This window comes from Aptenodytes forsteri, unplaced genomic scaffold (assembly GCF_000699145.1).
Source record: "Aptenodytes forsteri isolate BGI_AS27 unplaced genomic scaffold, ASM69914v1 Scaffold114, whole genome shotgun sequence".
Taxonomy (NCBI): domain Eukaryota; kingdom Metazoa; phylum Chordata; class Aves; order Sphenisciformes; family Spheniscidae; genus Aptenodytes; species Aptenodytes forsteri.
Window position 1 is genome coordinate 3,789,110 of NW_008795364.1, and position 14,569 is coordinate 3,803,678.

Genomic DNA, 14,569 nt, shown 5'->3' on the forward strand with positions numbered 1-14,569 from the left:
CAGGCTAGAAGTTACAGCTCTGCAGGGTGTCCCGAGATGAGAGACATGTGGGGAACTGGGAATCACAGCTGTACTGCAGGCAAGCCAGGGACTGCCACGGAAAGCAACAGCATCGCTTCTCATGTCTCCTCCTGCCTCAGCACCGCCAACCATCCTCACTGTTCTTCTCTAGGTAGCTGCGTTCCCTAAGCAAACATAGCAGCTCTGCTAGTCCAATCTGATCAGAAAGGAATTTCTGAATGAAATGTTTTTTGAAGACTATTGCTGATTTATCACCTTATAGGAAAGATACACATTTGAAAAAAGGGTTGACAAATTTTCACAACTGTAACTGTTTCTTTTTGAGTTCAGAATTATTTAATTTGTCAAACACAATTCATTACCCCCCTTGTCCAGCCTTTTCTATAAGATGCTTAAATGTCTGCTTTCAGTTGCAAGTCATCACCAGAAAGTTATAAAATAAAATCATGAGATGACTAGTGCTCTAGTACATATGTATATTACATATACATAAACATATGTATAGCATATACACTAGCATAATTAGCTGATTAACAACCAATGTGATTGCCATGCCTTAAATCCGTATTTTTTTTTTTTCATCAATCTCTCCTCTCAGATTTGGACACTAAAGATGTCCAAAGTGATGGCACTACCATACATATAGAGGCAGGCAATTTCCAAATGCCCATGCTGTAACCTTCTCTCTAATCACCTGCAGAAAGACAGCATACTGTGCCATTCAAATAACGTTTACAATTAATATTCCTCTTCAAGATAGCCTCCCCAAAAGACTACTATCCAGTATCAACAGAATAAAAGTACAATCCAAAGGAGTCACTACTGCCTGCAAATGACCCATTTTTCTGAAGGCTGTATACCAAATGCCTTTTCTTCTGCAAAAACACCTTGCACAAATCAGAAAAACACAAACACAAAGATATTCCAGTTTGGACACCTAGCACATTTCTGATACAAGTTATGAAAACTGACTTACTTTTATATAAGCTTATTTAAGTTTGTCACTAGACCTGATTTTTTACCTTGAGCTTTTACCAATTGTTTAAGTATATACACTTGGTCTGATTTTTAAAGTTGAGATTTTATTAATTCTTCAACTATATCTGATATATGTGTATAAAATAAGCACCCTTCTGACAGACACCTTCTCCTCAGGTCATTGCTCGGTGAACTTTACGCAGCAACTTGGGGATGAGCAAACTGACCTGTAACACCTGTTTGAGATAAAGTTTGGAAAATGCTTCGCTATATCAAGCATTTATTTGATGTTTTCCCTACGGACAAGAAGCAACAGACCTTACATTAGGGTCCTGCAGGCTGGAGGTCTTACTGGGATTTACAAAAGAGGTCTCTTCTTTCACAGCCTGTTAAAAGAAAGAGCCAAAGTTTAGTACAACATCCATACACTTAGGGTAATACAACTGTTTATTAAAAAAAATATTCCTGTAAGCAGCCCAGAAAACTGCAATACCCAAAATGCCTACTCTGCACAGTTTTAGAAGGCACAGTAATTTTTTTTTCATCTCCTACAGCTGAGATTCACTGTGATGAGCTACAATGTACAATGTGCAGAGCAATAGTGTTAGGAAGAGATTGGATAGGGATAAAGGAGGAGAAAGAAAGGAATGCTGATGTTTATGGTTCCTCCAGAAAGCATTTGAGCAGAAATAATTAAAATCAACCCAGGCAAACATACTGTAGTTGAGTTGTTCTTTTAATTGGTGTAGAATAAATATTATGTAGTCTAATCAAAATAATGATGACAACTTTCCATTCAGTCTTTGAAAAATTAATTGAAAAATGGGATCCCCTACATATAATCATACTGTTCATGCAATTCACAGAAAATCTCACCCACTACTGCTCTCTGCTAAATTACAGAGTCCTGTCTCTCACATACCATTTGTCTACAGAGTTGAAAATACTAGTATTGCAAAATGACTTACACGAAAATTGCTTCACTACCCAGGAAATGCCCAATTCGGGCAGGTGTTGGTAGATTATACCCTTCAACTGAGACGCAGGGTTCCACAATCCATGTGTAAATGCCAGTGTCGGCGCAACACTGCACCCCTCTACAAAAAATACTGGCTGAAGACACAAGAGTATCTCCAAATCAGTAATGGACTTGGCAGGCTCTGACATTTCCATTCTGCTAAATGGATAGAAGGGAACTGATACGGTCCTACGACAGAGTGGTTTTTCAGTGTTCAATATCTGAACCATAATAATTTGAGGCCATCGGTCCAGATCAAATTGAATTCAATTGTCAGTCTCATCCTCTTCAAAAAGGATGAGACAGGTTCCTTCAAATCCATCAAATCCAAATCAAGGGATTTTACAGACATGTAAAAATACTGTAAATTTGATGTGAGACCTTCCATTCAACACAAATGGATATATTCCATTTGAGGGTACTTCAAGAAAAAGAAACAAAATCAAAGCTGAGTTTCTTCTATACCTTAGCAATGAACTACAAAATATCAGTAGGGATGCTCAGTGCTTGGGGAAATTGCCCAAGTTGTGACAGCTTTAGGTTCGTTTCCCCCTTGTGCCAGAGAGAACAAAACCCCCATTGCCACTTCCCAGGTCATTATTCACCAGAGCATCAGCCATGGGGGGAACAGACTGTTCCAGCTTATACACACAATTAACTATATGGGCAATTAAACTGGAACCACTGGGAGCCTGGCAGAATGTGAACTCTGTCCTGGGCCCGCTCCAGACCAGGCAAGTACCTGAGGTGATGGGTTAGGGAGCATTTTGAGATAAGTCCCTCCGTAACCCTTCCTGTTAGAGTTGTTGCACCTTGTATATTGATACCAAACCCCTCATCAGCAGAGGGGGGACCCTCTGAACCTCATCAGCAGGTTTGTCATTCTCCTAGGGGGCTAGTTTACACAGAGGAAGCTAGTTGACAGCTAGTTTACTCAGAGGAGAACAGGATCTGAGGCAGGTACTGGAGAAGCTCCACCCCAACATAGTGCTCTCATGTATTTGGGTTTAATCTCCCTCAGCCAGAGGTTTCCTCAGTCCCAGGCAAATGCTCTAAACATTAAGGAATCAGATAAAAGTGGGACATAATCACACCATCACCACCATTGTAATTCAGCCACCAAATGTTTTGCAGCTAAGTTTTTCAGTGAATTAGCGTCACACTGTGAATAATTTCAGGACCAGGAGTGCAATTTTTAAATTTTAATAAATTAATAACTTTAAGAAGTTTAACTCAGCTCTAGAAAACTTTTTTTTTTAACTGGTCTTCTAGTAGCTCTGTTTAGCATGAAGTTTATTCAAAATCTAGTACTTTCCTGAAAGGAAAGAAAATGTTTTTTAAGGAATTGAGAGAAAGCATTGAAAATCATTCTTTGTTGGCATAGATGAGCACTGAAGTAACATTTCTTTGTTCTACAGAAATTATAATGCTTTTTATAAAGCTGTTTGGTTTCTGACAGCTGTAAACATGAATCCAGCTGTCAGAAATTTAACACACAGTCTCTTCTTCCACACTGATGTCTCAGCAACATTTTATTGTTAAGCCTAACAAGCTAGCTGCTTATTATGTGTCAAATTGGCTACTTTTTAAAACCATAAATTTTACTTTATTCCAATTTTCACCAAATTAATTGAGCTGCATTTTAAGATGCACTTGAACACAACAATAGAAAAGAGAATACGGAGATCAAGGATGCAATGCAGGGGCTGTGACCGTGAATGAAATTATTAAAATTCCACCCACTATGAGCCATGGACCTCATTAGCCAGGTGAGAGGGCTTCACTGTATTAATCCCTAATACCTGACCCTTCGTTTCTTCTCAGCTCTGTGACTACATTACCCCTCTCTTTTGCCTTCTCTGCATTGGAAGGCTAAGCCTGCAACTCAAGAAGTGGTGTATTCCTACACGGCATGATCAGCATCCTGAGGAACTTCTCTTGGTATTAATTTTCTCCATTATTACTCATGCTTTAGAGAACAGAAGAGACTCCTGTACCCACAAGTAAGTACTGCAGACCAATGAGCAAGCATTCCCATTCTAAACTGGAGGGAGAGAGGGAGCATGTAAAGAAATGGAGAGGCCTGAACAGCCTCAGGTGATGCCGGCATGCACACTGGGTGCCACGGGTGTGCATTGGCAGGTACACATTAATAAGGATGGGTTAATTTTCTTCACCCTATGCCTCTCCTCCATGCCTATGGATGAACAGACATAGGAAAATGTTATACCTGCAAACATTTCTGCAAAGGGCTTCAGCCATCAGGAACTGTACTGCCCTTGCTTTACTTGTTGGCTTGTTGGGTTTTGGTTGGTTGGTTGGTTTATTTGTTTTCAGGAGGAGGCCAGTAAGTCATCAGGTGACAGTGTGTTTCTTTTATTTTTCCTCCTAACTCAGCAAATCACACTCACTAACCACACAAGGACTTCCTCAGCCTTACTGAAAAGATGTGAATGTAAAACAAGGGTTATACTTGTACACAACTCTCACAACATAATTCCCAGACAGTTTGCCTTCATTTGAAAAGAAGTGCACATGCTAGGGCCAGGATTTGGGTTTCCACTGCAGGATGCCCTCCATCAGTGGAACAAGGGAGTTTAGCCAAGGCTAGCAGGAGGTACCTGGTGGGGAACATATATGGAGAGCTGGGCAGAGGCTCTGTCACCCAGAGAAAGCCCAGCACTGAGCTGTGTAAGGACAGAGACAGCAGCAGCATGGAGCTGCACAGAGCTCCTTAACTAAGGCAGATTCTCCCCTCACCCAGAGGCTGCTGCTCTGACAGGGAGAGGTTTCAGGGCATAGCAGACCTGGAAACTTCATTTATACAGAAGCAGATTCATTTAATAATTACCCAAAGAGAAACAAGCTGGCTCTTCTGGCTACCAGACTACAAAACAAACAAAATTAAAGGTTGATCCATATAATCCATCCACACAATGCCATTCTCTTTTCTTATCTACACTGGGCCCAGAGCAAAAGAAAAATTATTAATGTTCCAATTTCATATGCCATTAACTTTCTGGATGGTGTTAGAAACAAAGGTAAAGCATTACTTTATCATACTAGAGACAAGAAACATGCCTGGACAGAAATGCCATTGCACAGGCTGTCTTCATAGATAATTGCTAAGAAAGACTAGTTTCACCAAAAGATGAAAAGAGGAGAAAAGCATCTAATATTAAATTTTGCCCACAGCTGCCTAAGCGATCTACCTATGGGCTGCCAGGCTGATCCTGACAGTTTTCAGACTGCTTTTCAGTCAACTCCTGAGCACCCATAGCCCCTGCTGCTGTCCCGGCAGCCAGGTCCTTTGGAGCCTTAGAGAGGGGGCGGATGCTCCATGGATGCTACATCAGACCCTGCTGAGCTTTCCAGCAGGGGTAGGAACACTTTCTGGGCTGTGGGAGCAACTCCACATATGAATTCATAAGCCCCAGTGGCTGGATTTGCCTAGTGCTCCTTCTATTTTCTTCTGAAGGAAGAGTTAGCCCCAGGATGATGGGGAACAGGACCTCAAAATGGGAACTGGTTGCACTGGGCATGTACCAAGCCGGAGAATACAGGAAAGACACAACTTTGGCTGCAGTCTTCTGTGCTTCTGCACAGATGACTAATTCTGGCTGGGACTGTGGGCTGGTGAGCCTCCAGCGGCACTGGGCAAGGCAGGCTGTGTTCTTCAAACCTCAAGCAAGCACCTTGGGGAGCTAGCGCCCTCTGTGCCTCTCCTCCATCACAAGGGGCATCACTGCGGCTCTCGCCCCATCTGATCCACAATAGGAATATCTTGAATCAGCAAAAAAGACTGCATGAAGAATCTGATCACTGCAGCCAAGGGCGGGTGTTAGGTTCTCATCTGAGAAAGACAAGGGTCTGGAAGGCTCATATGAAACACATGATGTCTCTTATTTAGCAATTTCACAAAGTTCCCAGTTACAGAAAGGAAGGGGGAGCAACAAAGCTTTCACAGGTTTGGAGATCTTCAAAGGTAAGGAAACAATGGCTCTCACTGCAGTGGCCTGGAAATACTTCTCTATCTTGGCTCTTTGGCTCTGTAATGATGCTAAGGAGGCCTGAAGCATACCAGATTTTTCAGCTCTTCATCAACATTTTTGTCATTTGTCAGCCACGCCGATTGTTGGCTGATCTCATTAGGTAATACAGGCTAAGCAACACATCATTGGGAAGAATGCCCTGCCAAGGTAAACCTACCTTGGTGATTTAATATGTCAAATGTATCCTTTCAGGCAGAAAAGCATCACGGTTAGGTCTCTTGGGAACAGACTAATCTGTTTTTCTCCCTCTGAACAGGGCCTGGCACCATGTGTCTCCTGGGCTATGGCGGGGCTCCTACACATCACCGCAATTACATGATGAGTACTTGTCTCATCATGTACTAGCACTTACAGACATGCCAGCTAGGAGACATAGCTGACATACCCACAATGCGTTGTCACAGTCTTGTGACACCAGTGCCACATTTGCCTCCAGTATCCCAGGGAATAAATTAAAGATTTCCCTTTTCCCACATTCTGTTTATCTAAATCCTCCCTCCCCTTCTGTACCTCAGCAAGGCTGCCGCATCATTTCCTCAGCTCCTTCCCTGACTTTGAGGTATCATTGCTGACACACTTCTAATGAGCTGCCATGTATCATATATTGATCATCCTGGCCCACACACATTCAAAATCTTGTATTTTTATACCTCTGACACCCTTCATTTCCTGTAGCCTTGCTTTTAAAGTTGAGCAAACCTGTTTCCCCATAGCGACTGAACACAGAGGATTTGAAGCTGAGCCATTTTTAAATTCCATTGTTACGAGCAATTATAACTGAAGCGATGTTGCGCTCGCTGCTGTTCCAGTTGACAGTCCCAGCACAGTTGCTTCTTTTTACTTAGCCTGAAATTCACCAGTGAGTTTATTGCTCATCCAAGTGGGTGACTAACAGCAACAGCTTTAGCAAGGAAGGCATCGTGTACGTAAGGAGCTGTGCAAGCTTCCCCCAGAGCCTGAACACCTCAGCTGTGACCTGTTACACTCACGTAATTCCAGTTCCGATCTCTGTGCGAAGACTGTCAGATTGTGCAGTAGGCTCTGTGCTCTGAATAAGGACGGGTGGAGGGAGGGAGGAAAGGAGAAGAGGGAAGCAAACAGCATCTAATTCATGATGGAAAGAGGTTAAAATGTTGGAAAAGCTGATCCTTTCAAGGTACTTAAGTCAACATCTAGTGAAAGCTAAGAACTCCTCTGGGGATCCAGAAGGATTTGTTTAAGTCCTATTATAAGAAAGATCGCATAAGATTATAAATCCTCAAGTGTCTTCCCCTCACCTACTCTATTTTCATTCATGACCTGATTAGGGTTTGAATCCAGATCCCCTTAAGTGAATAAAGCTCCAAAGACCCAGATCACATAAGACAGTAAATTTTTTCTCGAAACACACGGCAAAAGCATGGGAACTTCGAAGTTGACAAGTCCTTACACTCGAATCTTTCCTTAAAGGAGACAATGAAAAAGGCAAAGAATCATCAAAAATGTAGCTAAGATAGACTACCACTGTGAGTCATTTCACTTATGCACCCTTTCTACCATAAATAATGCATAGATCCCAGTCTCATTTACATTTGCAGCCATGGCTTGCATTTATGTAGAGAGCACAGGCTGCAGGATGACACCTGTACCCGTGCATATCCTGAGACATTTGCTGTACCACAGTCCAGTCCTTTCCTCGAGGCAACTCTAGACAGCACAAGCAACCTGCACTTACTCACATATTTGCAATACTTAAAGCAAAACGACATGATCGTTGGTCTGTACCTGTTTCTAGGACAGGGAGGAAAAAGAGGGAGATGGCTATCGACCCGGCCTAAAAATTTACATGTGTATAAGCTTGTGAAGAAAGTTAGTGTGTGAAAGGGGCTAGAGGATTGAACGTCCCTTTGTTCAGCGTAAACGTCCCTTTGTTTACTGAGAATCAAGGCAGGGGAATCAATTGCTCAATAACCCAAACCTGGCTGATAGAAGATACCTCTCGCCAGCCAAGAGTTTCCCTTGGGGTTGATAAAGCAGAAGCGAATGGGATTTTGTATGCTTTTTGTAAATAACCCCGCATCTCCAAACTACCTTTTCCCACCACTTTTTTCTTAACAAACAACCCATAATGCTCAGTGAGGAATAGCTTGGTGGTAATGTCACCTGTGCTTGTCTTCCATAAACTGCACTGCAAAAATGTATCTTAAAAATGGGCTTGGCGTTCCCTTGTCTGCAGACAGAGAAAGACGCGGGTAATGCAAAAACCAGCTGCAGTAGATATCTATGAGAAACAGGATCTCAGTTCCTTCCCCGTGCTAACCTGCTAGACTTACATCAACCCAAGGATTTAGGAAAGCTTGAATAACAGGTGGAGAATACAAACACCGCTTGTAGAAGACAAACTACTAGAACACAACACACACTGCCCGCCAAAAGAAAAAGCCCTGCTGAGATAGCTGAGATTGCTCAGGAGCCTGTGCTTAATTCTAAGGATAATTAGGATTTGCCTGGAGCCAAAGTGGATATAAATAGCAACTGAAACCTGCTAGTATCTTTCCTCCATCAGTTGGGCCATGAACTGTTTGGCAAAAGGGACTCTTTGTGATACTAACAAGTTGTCTGATCAATCACAGCATATCAGCACTGACTCATGCAAGCTGCAAAGGGGTTTTAAAGGCCAGGGAGAGCTGGTCTTTTGTATTCTGGCAGCTCCTCACTGCTGCTTTATACCACTCCCTCTCAACTGAAGAGTCTGGAATAAATGAAAAAAAAGGAAGAAAAAAAAAAAGAAGAAAAGATGTCAGTTGCTTCACAGTGTTTAGTGCTCCCGTGGAGCTTAATTATGTGGGAACTGTGATATGCAGTCTGTCAGCTAGGAGGTGGCAGATCCCTGTGGCACAGTTTGAAAGGTGTGGCGAAATACTGCTCCTTTGCTCTAGACCTACACATACTGTATGGCATGCTCCGTGCAAACCGCAAGTTCCCACAGTCGTGTGTGGGTTCCTCACGTGCAGCAGTGTGCTCCTGGATTCAGCTTCCAGCATCCCCCTGCACACTGTAGTTTGACTCTCCAGCTAGCAGAACGGCACATAAATATTTCCATCTTCACCAAGTAAACAAACTCACTCGTGTTAGTTTCCTGCTGCTCTATAACTCTAAACCACATGCAGGGCTCAGTGATCAGCACCATAAACTTGCAAATTTTCGGTCTCTAAGTCAGGACTATAACCATGGGAGATGGTGTATTGGCCCCTAGGAATGCGATAAACATAATTCAGCATTCAGCATAATTCTGAAATGAAGCAGTGCAGAGTCCATCTTCCAGAATATATTTTCAAATGTATTGCATAATTTTCCCGTTTTTTAATTTTTTAAATCATGAGCATTGGAATCATTCATTTCTAAGGCTCTCTCTTGTGTTGGTGTCTAGCTGCCATAAAGAAAGAAAACTACAGAAAATTTCCTGTCCCAGTTTGTATTTTCCACTTGCAAACATTCACTCCATTCTCAGAATTAACAAGGAACAGCTTCTTTTTCTACTACATGCAGGAGGTGCCTTCATAAACTTGTCACATCCTGATGTTAGTAGCATATGGTATTGAAATATGCTCTATGCAGTTCCCACTGCTTAGAGAAAGAGCTGTTACAAATATTTCAAGCAACAGTTTCTTAATTTTGGATCCGATCCTACAGTGCACCTATATTTCTCTCATGCTTTTACACCTAACTGTATAATGAAGATGTCCCATGAAGTTTCATTAAGGGTGAGTTAGACCATAGATTTTTGGGGATGTTTTAAAAATGTATTAGTAGATACTCCACCCAGCCTTTAAAAGAACATTTAATTTCAAATAGCATGTGCATAAGACAGAGGCTGGTTCTTTCTTCTTCCTTTTATACAGTAGAGAAGAGAAAATCCTCATCTTTTTTGTGATACCATGAAATAAAGGAAAATCTATGCTGTACATGAGGAAAATCAGCCTATCTTGCTTTACAGCTCAAAGAATATAGGCTGTGCCTTACAGAACCTAGATATACTTCTTGCCCTGGCTGCCTTGTGAGTTGAAATGTGACGATACAGAAAACAAGAGATGAGAAATTGGAGTCTTAAGAATAAGGCCAGAAGGCAGGACTTCTCAGGGATTTAATATGGAACTGGAGTCAAAAGATAGAATTGGGCAGAGGATAACAGGGTTAGTCCTGCAGATATACTGGGCAGCAGGATATGTCAGATGGGGTCAAAGAGGGGCAGGATCACAGCCGTGGAGCAATACATGGAGTTAAAAGTTGTCTTCCATGAAGAAACTATTTCTTATCTGCTCCCTCAAAAGGATGCTGTAAGTGTCCCTGGGCAGTGTAATGCCATCCTGGCTCACTTTTCCCAGAAGATGATCGAACTGCCACTGGGGAATGGCTTAGCTACCGGTATTCGCCTAGTTGTTCGGGTCGGGGGGGAGTAGAGAAGATAACTGGGTGGTTTTATGGCATGCTGGTACAATGGTTTATCGGGGCCTCCTGTAGCCCTCTCCCTCCTCCCATTTTCTAGGTGATAGATGGTGTGTTTCTACTCATTCCTTCACCCTGGACTTTTTGCCTACCCTTTCCAGTGCTTGTCTAGCCACAGCTTCTTACTGTAATGGCTGACCATTGCCTGGTCTCTGCCTACTTATTTCTGCAATGTATCTGGGAAGGGTAATCTTTCATACTTGACAGGAGGGGAGCTCAAGTGCAGAAGAACTCATCTCTAGTTGCACAGGCAATTTTGTGGCTAAGCAGGGAGTTGAATGAGGATTTCCATGATTAAGGTGATGTCCTAACTTACTGGCTATAACTCTTAGGCCATACGTCGTTAGTACTGAAAGCTTCAGGGATTTCAAACTGAACCGTATGCCATTATTTTTCCACAATACGTGCTATCCTACAACAGTCTTGCTTCCCCTCCTTCTCCCTGAAATCACGAGACTTTTCTCATTGGGGCCAAACCTACAGACACCTACTTAATCCAATCTGACTGCTAAAGCCTTGTGCAAAACAACACGGGTGAGAAGGAAGTAAGGAATGCTCGGCTTGCTCTGAAACTTATTTACAACATAGCAGCAGCTAAAGAATACAGTTATGGCATGCATGAAAAAGCAGCCCAGGATGTTCTCCCTCGGAAAGCCTCAGGGTGAAAAATTAAGGCAGGGCAGGTGAATTGAGAGATGCATATGTTTAGCACATTTCCTGTCTCCCCTTACTAATGCTGTACTCTGAGTGCAACAGCACACACTGCTTCCAGTCTTTAACTATCCAGTCAAACATGACCATTAAGCGTATTCAGGAGAAAATACAAACGTGAGAAATATATGATGACATCCTGTAGAAAAGACACACAGGAAAAACAGAGGGCAAACCCAAGGGCAATCAAACAAGAAACATGCTGCATAAAACACAGTTGATACAACACAGAATTCAGAGAGGTGAGAGAACTGCTTTAAGCAAAAACTAAAAGAAAAAAACCCAACCTCCTTCCCCCACATGCTGTCAGATTTACGGTTTCTGTTCTTGAAATCTAGGGCGGTCAGAATAACCAAATTTTGATACTTCCTTAGGTCTAGCTAGACCAGATGTAATCTAGCTCTCAGATGAAAGATCTGCCAGGGAACAACAAATACACAAAGATGATTGTTAACAAAATCCTTTGCAGGGCAAGTTGACCTGATACGTTATTGTGAAAAGAAACAAAGCAATGGAAACACCAACATAATTTGTATTCAAAGGGAATAGCATGCACAGGGATACCACAGGAATTTGGGATAAGAGTCATACCAATCTTTCTGCCTCTACTTTTCTTCCTAAAGCATTCTATTTGGCTTTATTTTTGGCACAAACGGCATTATCTTTTGTCCACAAATTACACTTGAAAAGAATCACATATTTTAGGTTTCACTTAGATTTACCTCTGACTGGGAAAAGAACTTCTTACAGTCATGCCATCTAGCAGCAGTTTTCAGTTGTGTGACATTATTACAAGACTTGTGGTGTTTTTGAAACAGGATGTATCCGATGTAAACACTGAGCAAGCAGTGAAAATAGCAGCTTGAAATTTAGTTAAAAGCACACAAACAAGTAAGAAAACAATAGACTAGCTAACATTTCACATTCAGACATCTAAAGTTAATCCCCTAAAACAAAGGTTGCATCTGGATGCCTAGATATTATCTTTAGAACACCCTTAACCACAGGTTCCATGAGTGGTGTGTAGCCTCAGAAAACTCCAGAGGTTATTGTTTCTTAGCTACAAAGTAAGTAAAAGCTACAGTGACAAAATCAAAACATGGAGATTTCCTGGGGCCTTCTCTCCTATTTTCTCAGCTGTATTAATCATGTCAGTTAGGACAAATTTCCTACTTCCATCATATCAATCATTTTGAGTTACCTGAAGAAACTGTAGAGTAGCTAGAGAAAGCTAGGTCAATGTGGATATTTGAGGTAAAACAAGATGCTTCCTCAGGAACGACGTGATTTTGGAAACTTGGTGTAAGTTATGCCAAAACTAGAAAGACGAAATACTAAACACAGATTACCTGGGCGCCTACTCTAAAAGCAGCTTCCACTTGAGCTTTAAGGATGTTGCACTTCATATGGTCAGGTACAGAGGAAGGTGACACAGGGGCATGAAGAGTCTTTTCAGACACTTTCTTGTCTTCACCCTAGATTTAATATAAAAGACAAGCACAGTGACATATATTAGAAATATAAGTTAGCAAAATGGTCGAAGGTCCAATTTTTACTTGTAACAACTTGATTCAGCAATACTGGATAAAACCTCCGTGTTCATACCCTGATAGATACATCTTAAAATAAAAAGTTTTCAAAATATTTAATGACTTGATACCATTTTCAGGACAAAAAAAGCCTCAGGGAAGCCTGAGTAATAGACCGATGTGGGGTGAAGATACATAGAAAAAGCCCAGCCAGGCCCTGGAGTGGTTGCCCAAACCTGTGATCACACTGAGGAAGGAAAACATTGTCTCAAAGTATCCCACAGCAGGCAGAAGAAGGAAAAGTTCACAACACTCAACTATAGTGAACATTGGTTTCTTACATTACCCTAAGAATGTAAAGGGGCTTTGCAAATTTAACCAGAGCGATTTGAAAGGATCTCCATGTAATTGCAAGCCAAGCAAAATCTCCTTCATCAGAAAGAAAAGAAAAATCCAGGGAGTTTAAACATTGCTGCTGCTGTTTCCACTTGATGTCAACCCCTTACCTATGCAGTGATCTGGATCAGAAATCTAAAGCCTCAGGACAGCTAGTTTAGTGACCTGTTCAAACATGACCTAAAGGCTTTGTGCCTTGAACAAACTACATCCAGCAGAAACGCCAGCATGAATAAACTTCCCATGCAGAAAAGAAAAAAAGAGAAAACAAAAAGGACAATGTAATACTAATGTATAAACAAACGGGGTATGAATGAGACCAGGATTGTAAACACGAACTCTTAAACAATCAAACTGTAATATCTTACATATTTTTAAAGAAGAATTGGGTGATGGCATAACAGCCATTGCAAACTTTCCCATTCTTCCTGAAAATGAGACAATTACAACCGAGTAACAGCCTAGCCTATGCATTCATTTTCCACTCTTACTGCTGCAAAGAGTGAGTGGTTGTATACACCCAGACAGAACAGGTATGTAATGCTGTCATTCAGATTTCAGCCAAAACAGGTACAAGGCATCAGTAAACCAGGTCCAGCACATCCTTGAGGTTCACCTCTGGCAAAGTATTTCAAGACAGAACCGATCATTTTTTAGCCACTGAAATTGCCATATGATTAGCCCTTTAACTTCAAAATCTGCCTCATTTATGCTTCCTTCTGCCCTCCCCCATGGCATCCCACTGGCTGACGGTAACTATAATCTTACTGACTCTTCTCTCAGGTCCACGAACAGTCACAGATGAAAGGGAACATCAAGATTCGGGGGACACTTTCTGCAAGTGGAGCAAATCACAAGTGCAGTTATGTTGCCTGAGGAAACTGTTCTGCAAACACTGGGGAGGGAAAGAGCCAGACCCCTGCAGAACTCTACTGAGACTGCAAGATATTTCTCATGTGTAAGCAAAGTTGGTCCAGCAGACTTGTGCATCCAAAATACCATAGCTGCCAGGTATGGTTTTGAACAACTGTCTGTTAAAGGGTTGCTCATCGTGAGATTGTCTCCTCTGGCAAATTTCTAATAATTCTTACATGTTTATTTGCCGAGCCACATTTACTGGTTTTAGTGGAAGATATTTTTGGACTTTTCATTCTCCCCACTTTCCTCCTAAGGGAAAAAGAAAATACTTAAAATGAAAAGTGACAGCATCTAGCTGGAACAACTTACGGAACTGTAGTCATCTATTCAGTCTTGAATATAACGGTAGTTCTGGCAAGCATATGAAAGAACCCATGAAATATTTGTTTGCCATAGGTGTCTTTTTCTGGGGTACTCATGAAGCTGAGAAGTGGAGATACTCAAAAGGACAAAATTAACTG

At 41.7% G+C, this 14,569-nt stretch overlaps 1 protein-coding gene across 1 annotated transcript in view; it reads right to left on the minus strand.

The window, feature by feature from the left end:
- The window catches only part of EPB41L4B (erythrocyte membrane protein band 4.1 like 4B), a 147,711-nt gene that overhangs the window by 50,072 nt on the left and 83,070 nt on the right, over window positions 1–14,569 (minus strand). The window contains exons 18-19 of the mRNA XM_019472320.1: window positions 12,615–12,740; window positions 1,318–1,385 (exon numbers count right to left, since the gene is read on the minus strand). Of these exons, the coding sequence (XP_019327865.1) occupies window positions 1,318–1,385; window positions 12,615–12,740 (194 nt within the window). The remainder of the gene's footprint in view (window positions 1–1,317; window positions 1,386–12,614; window positions 12,741–14,569) is intronic.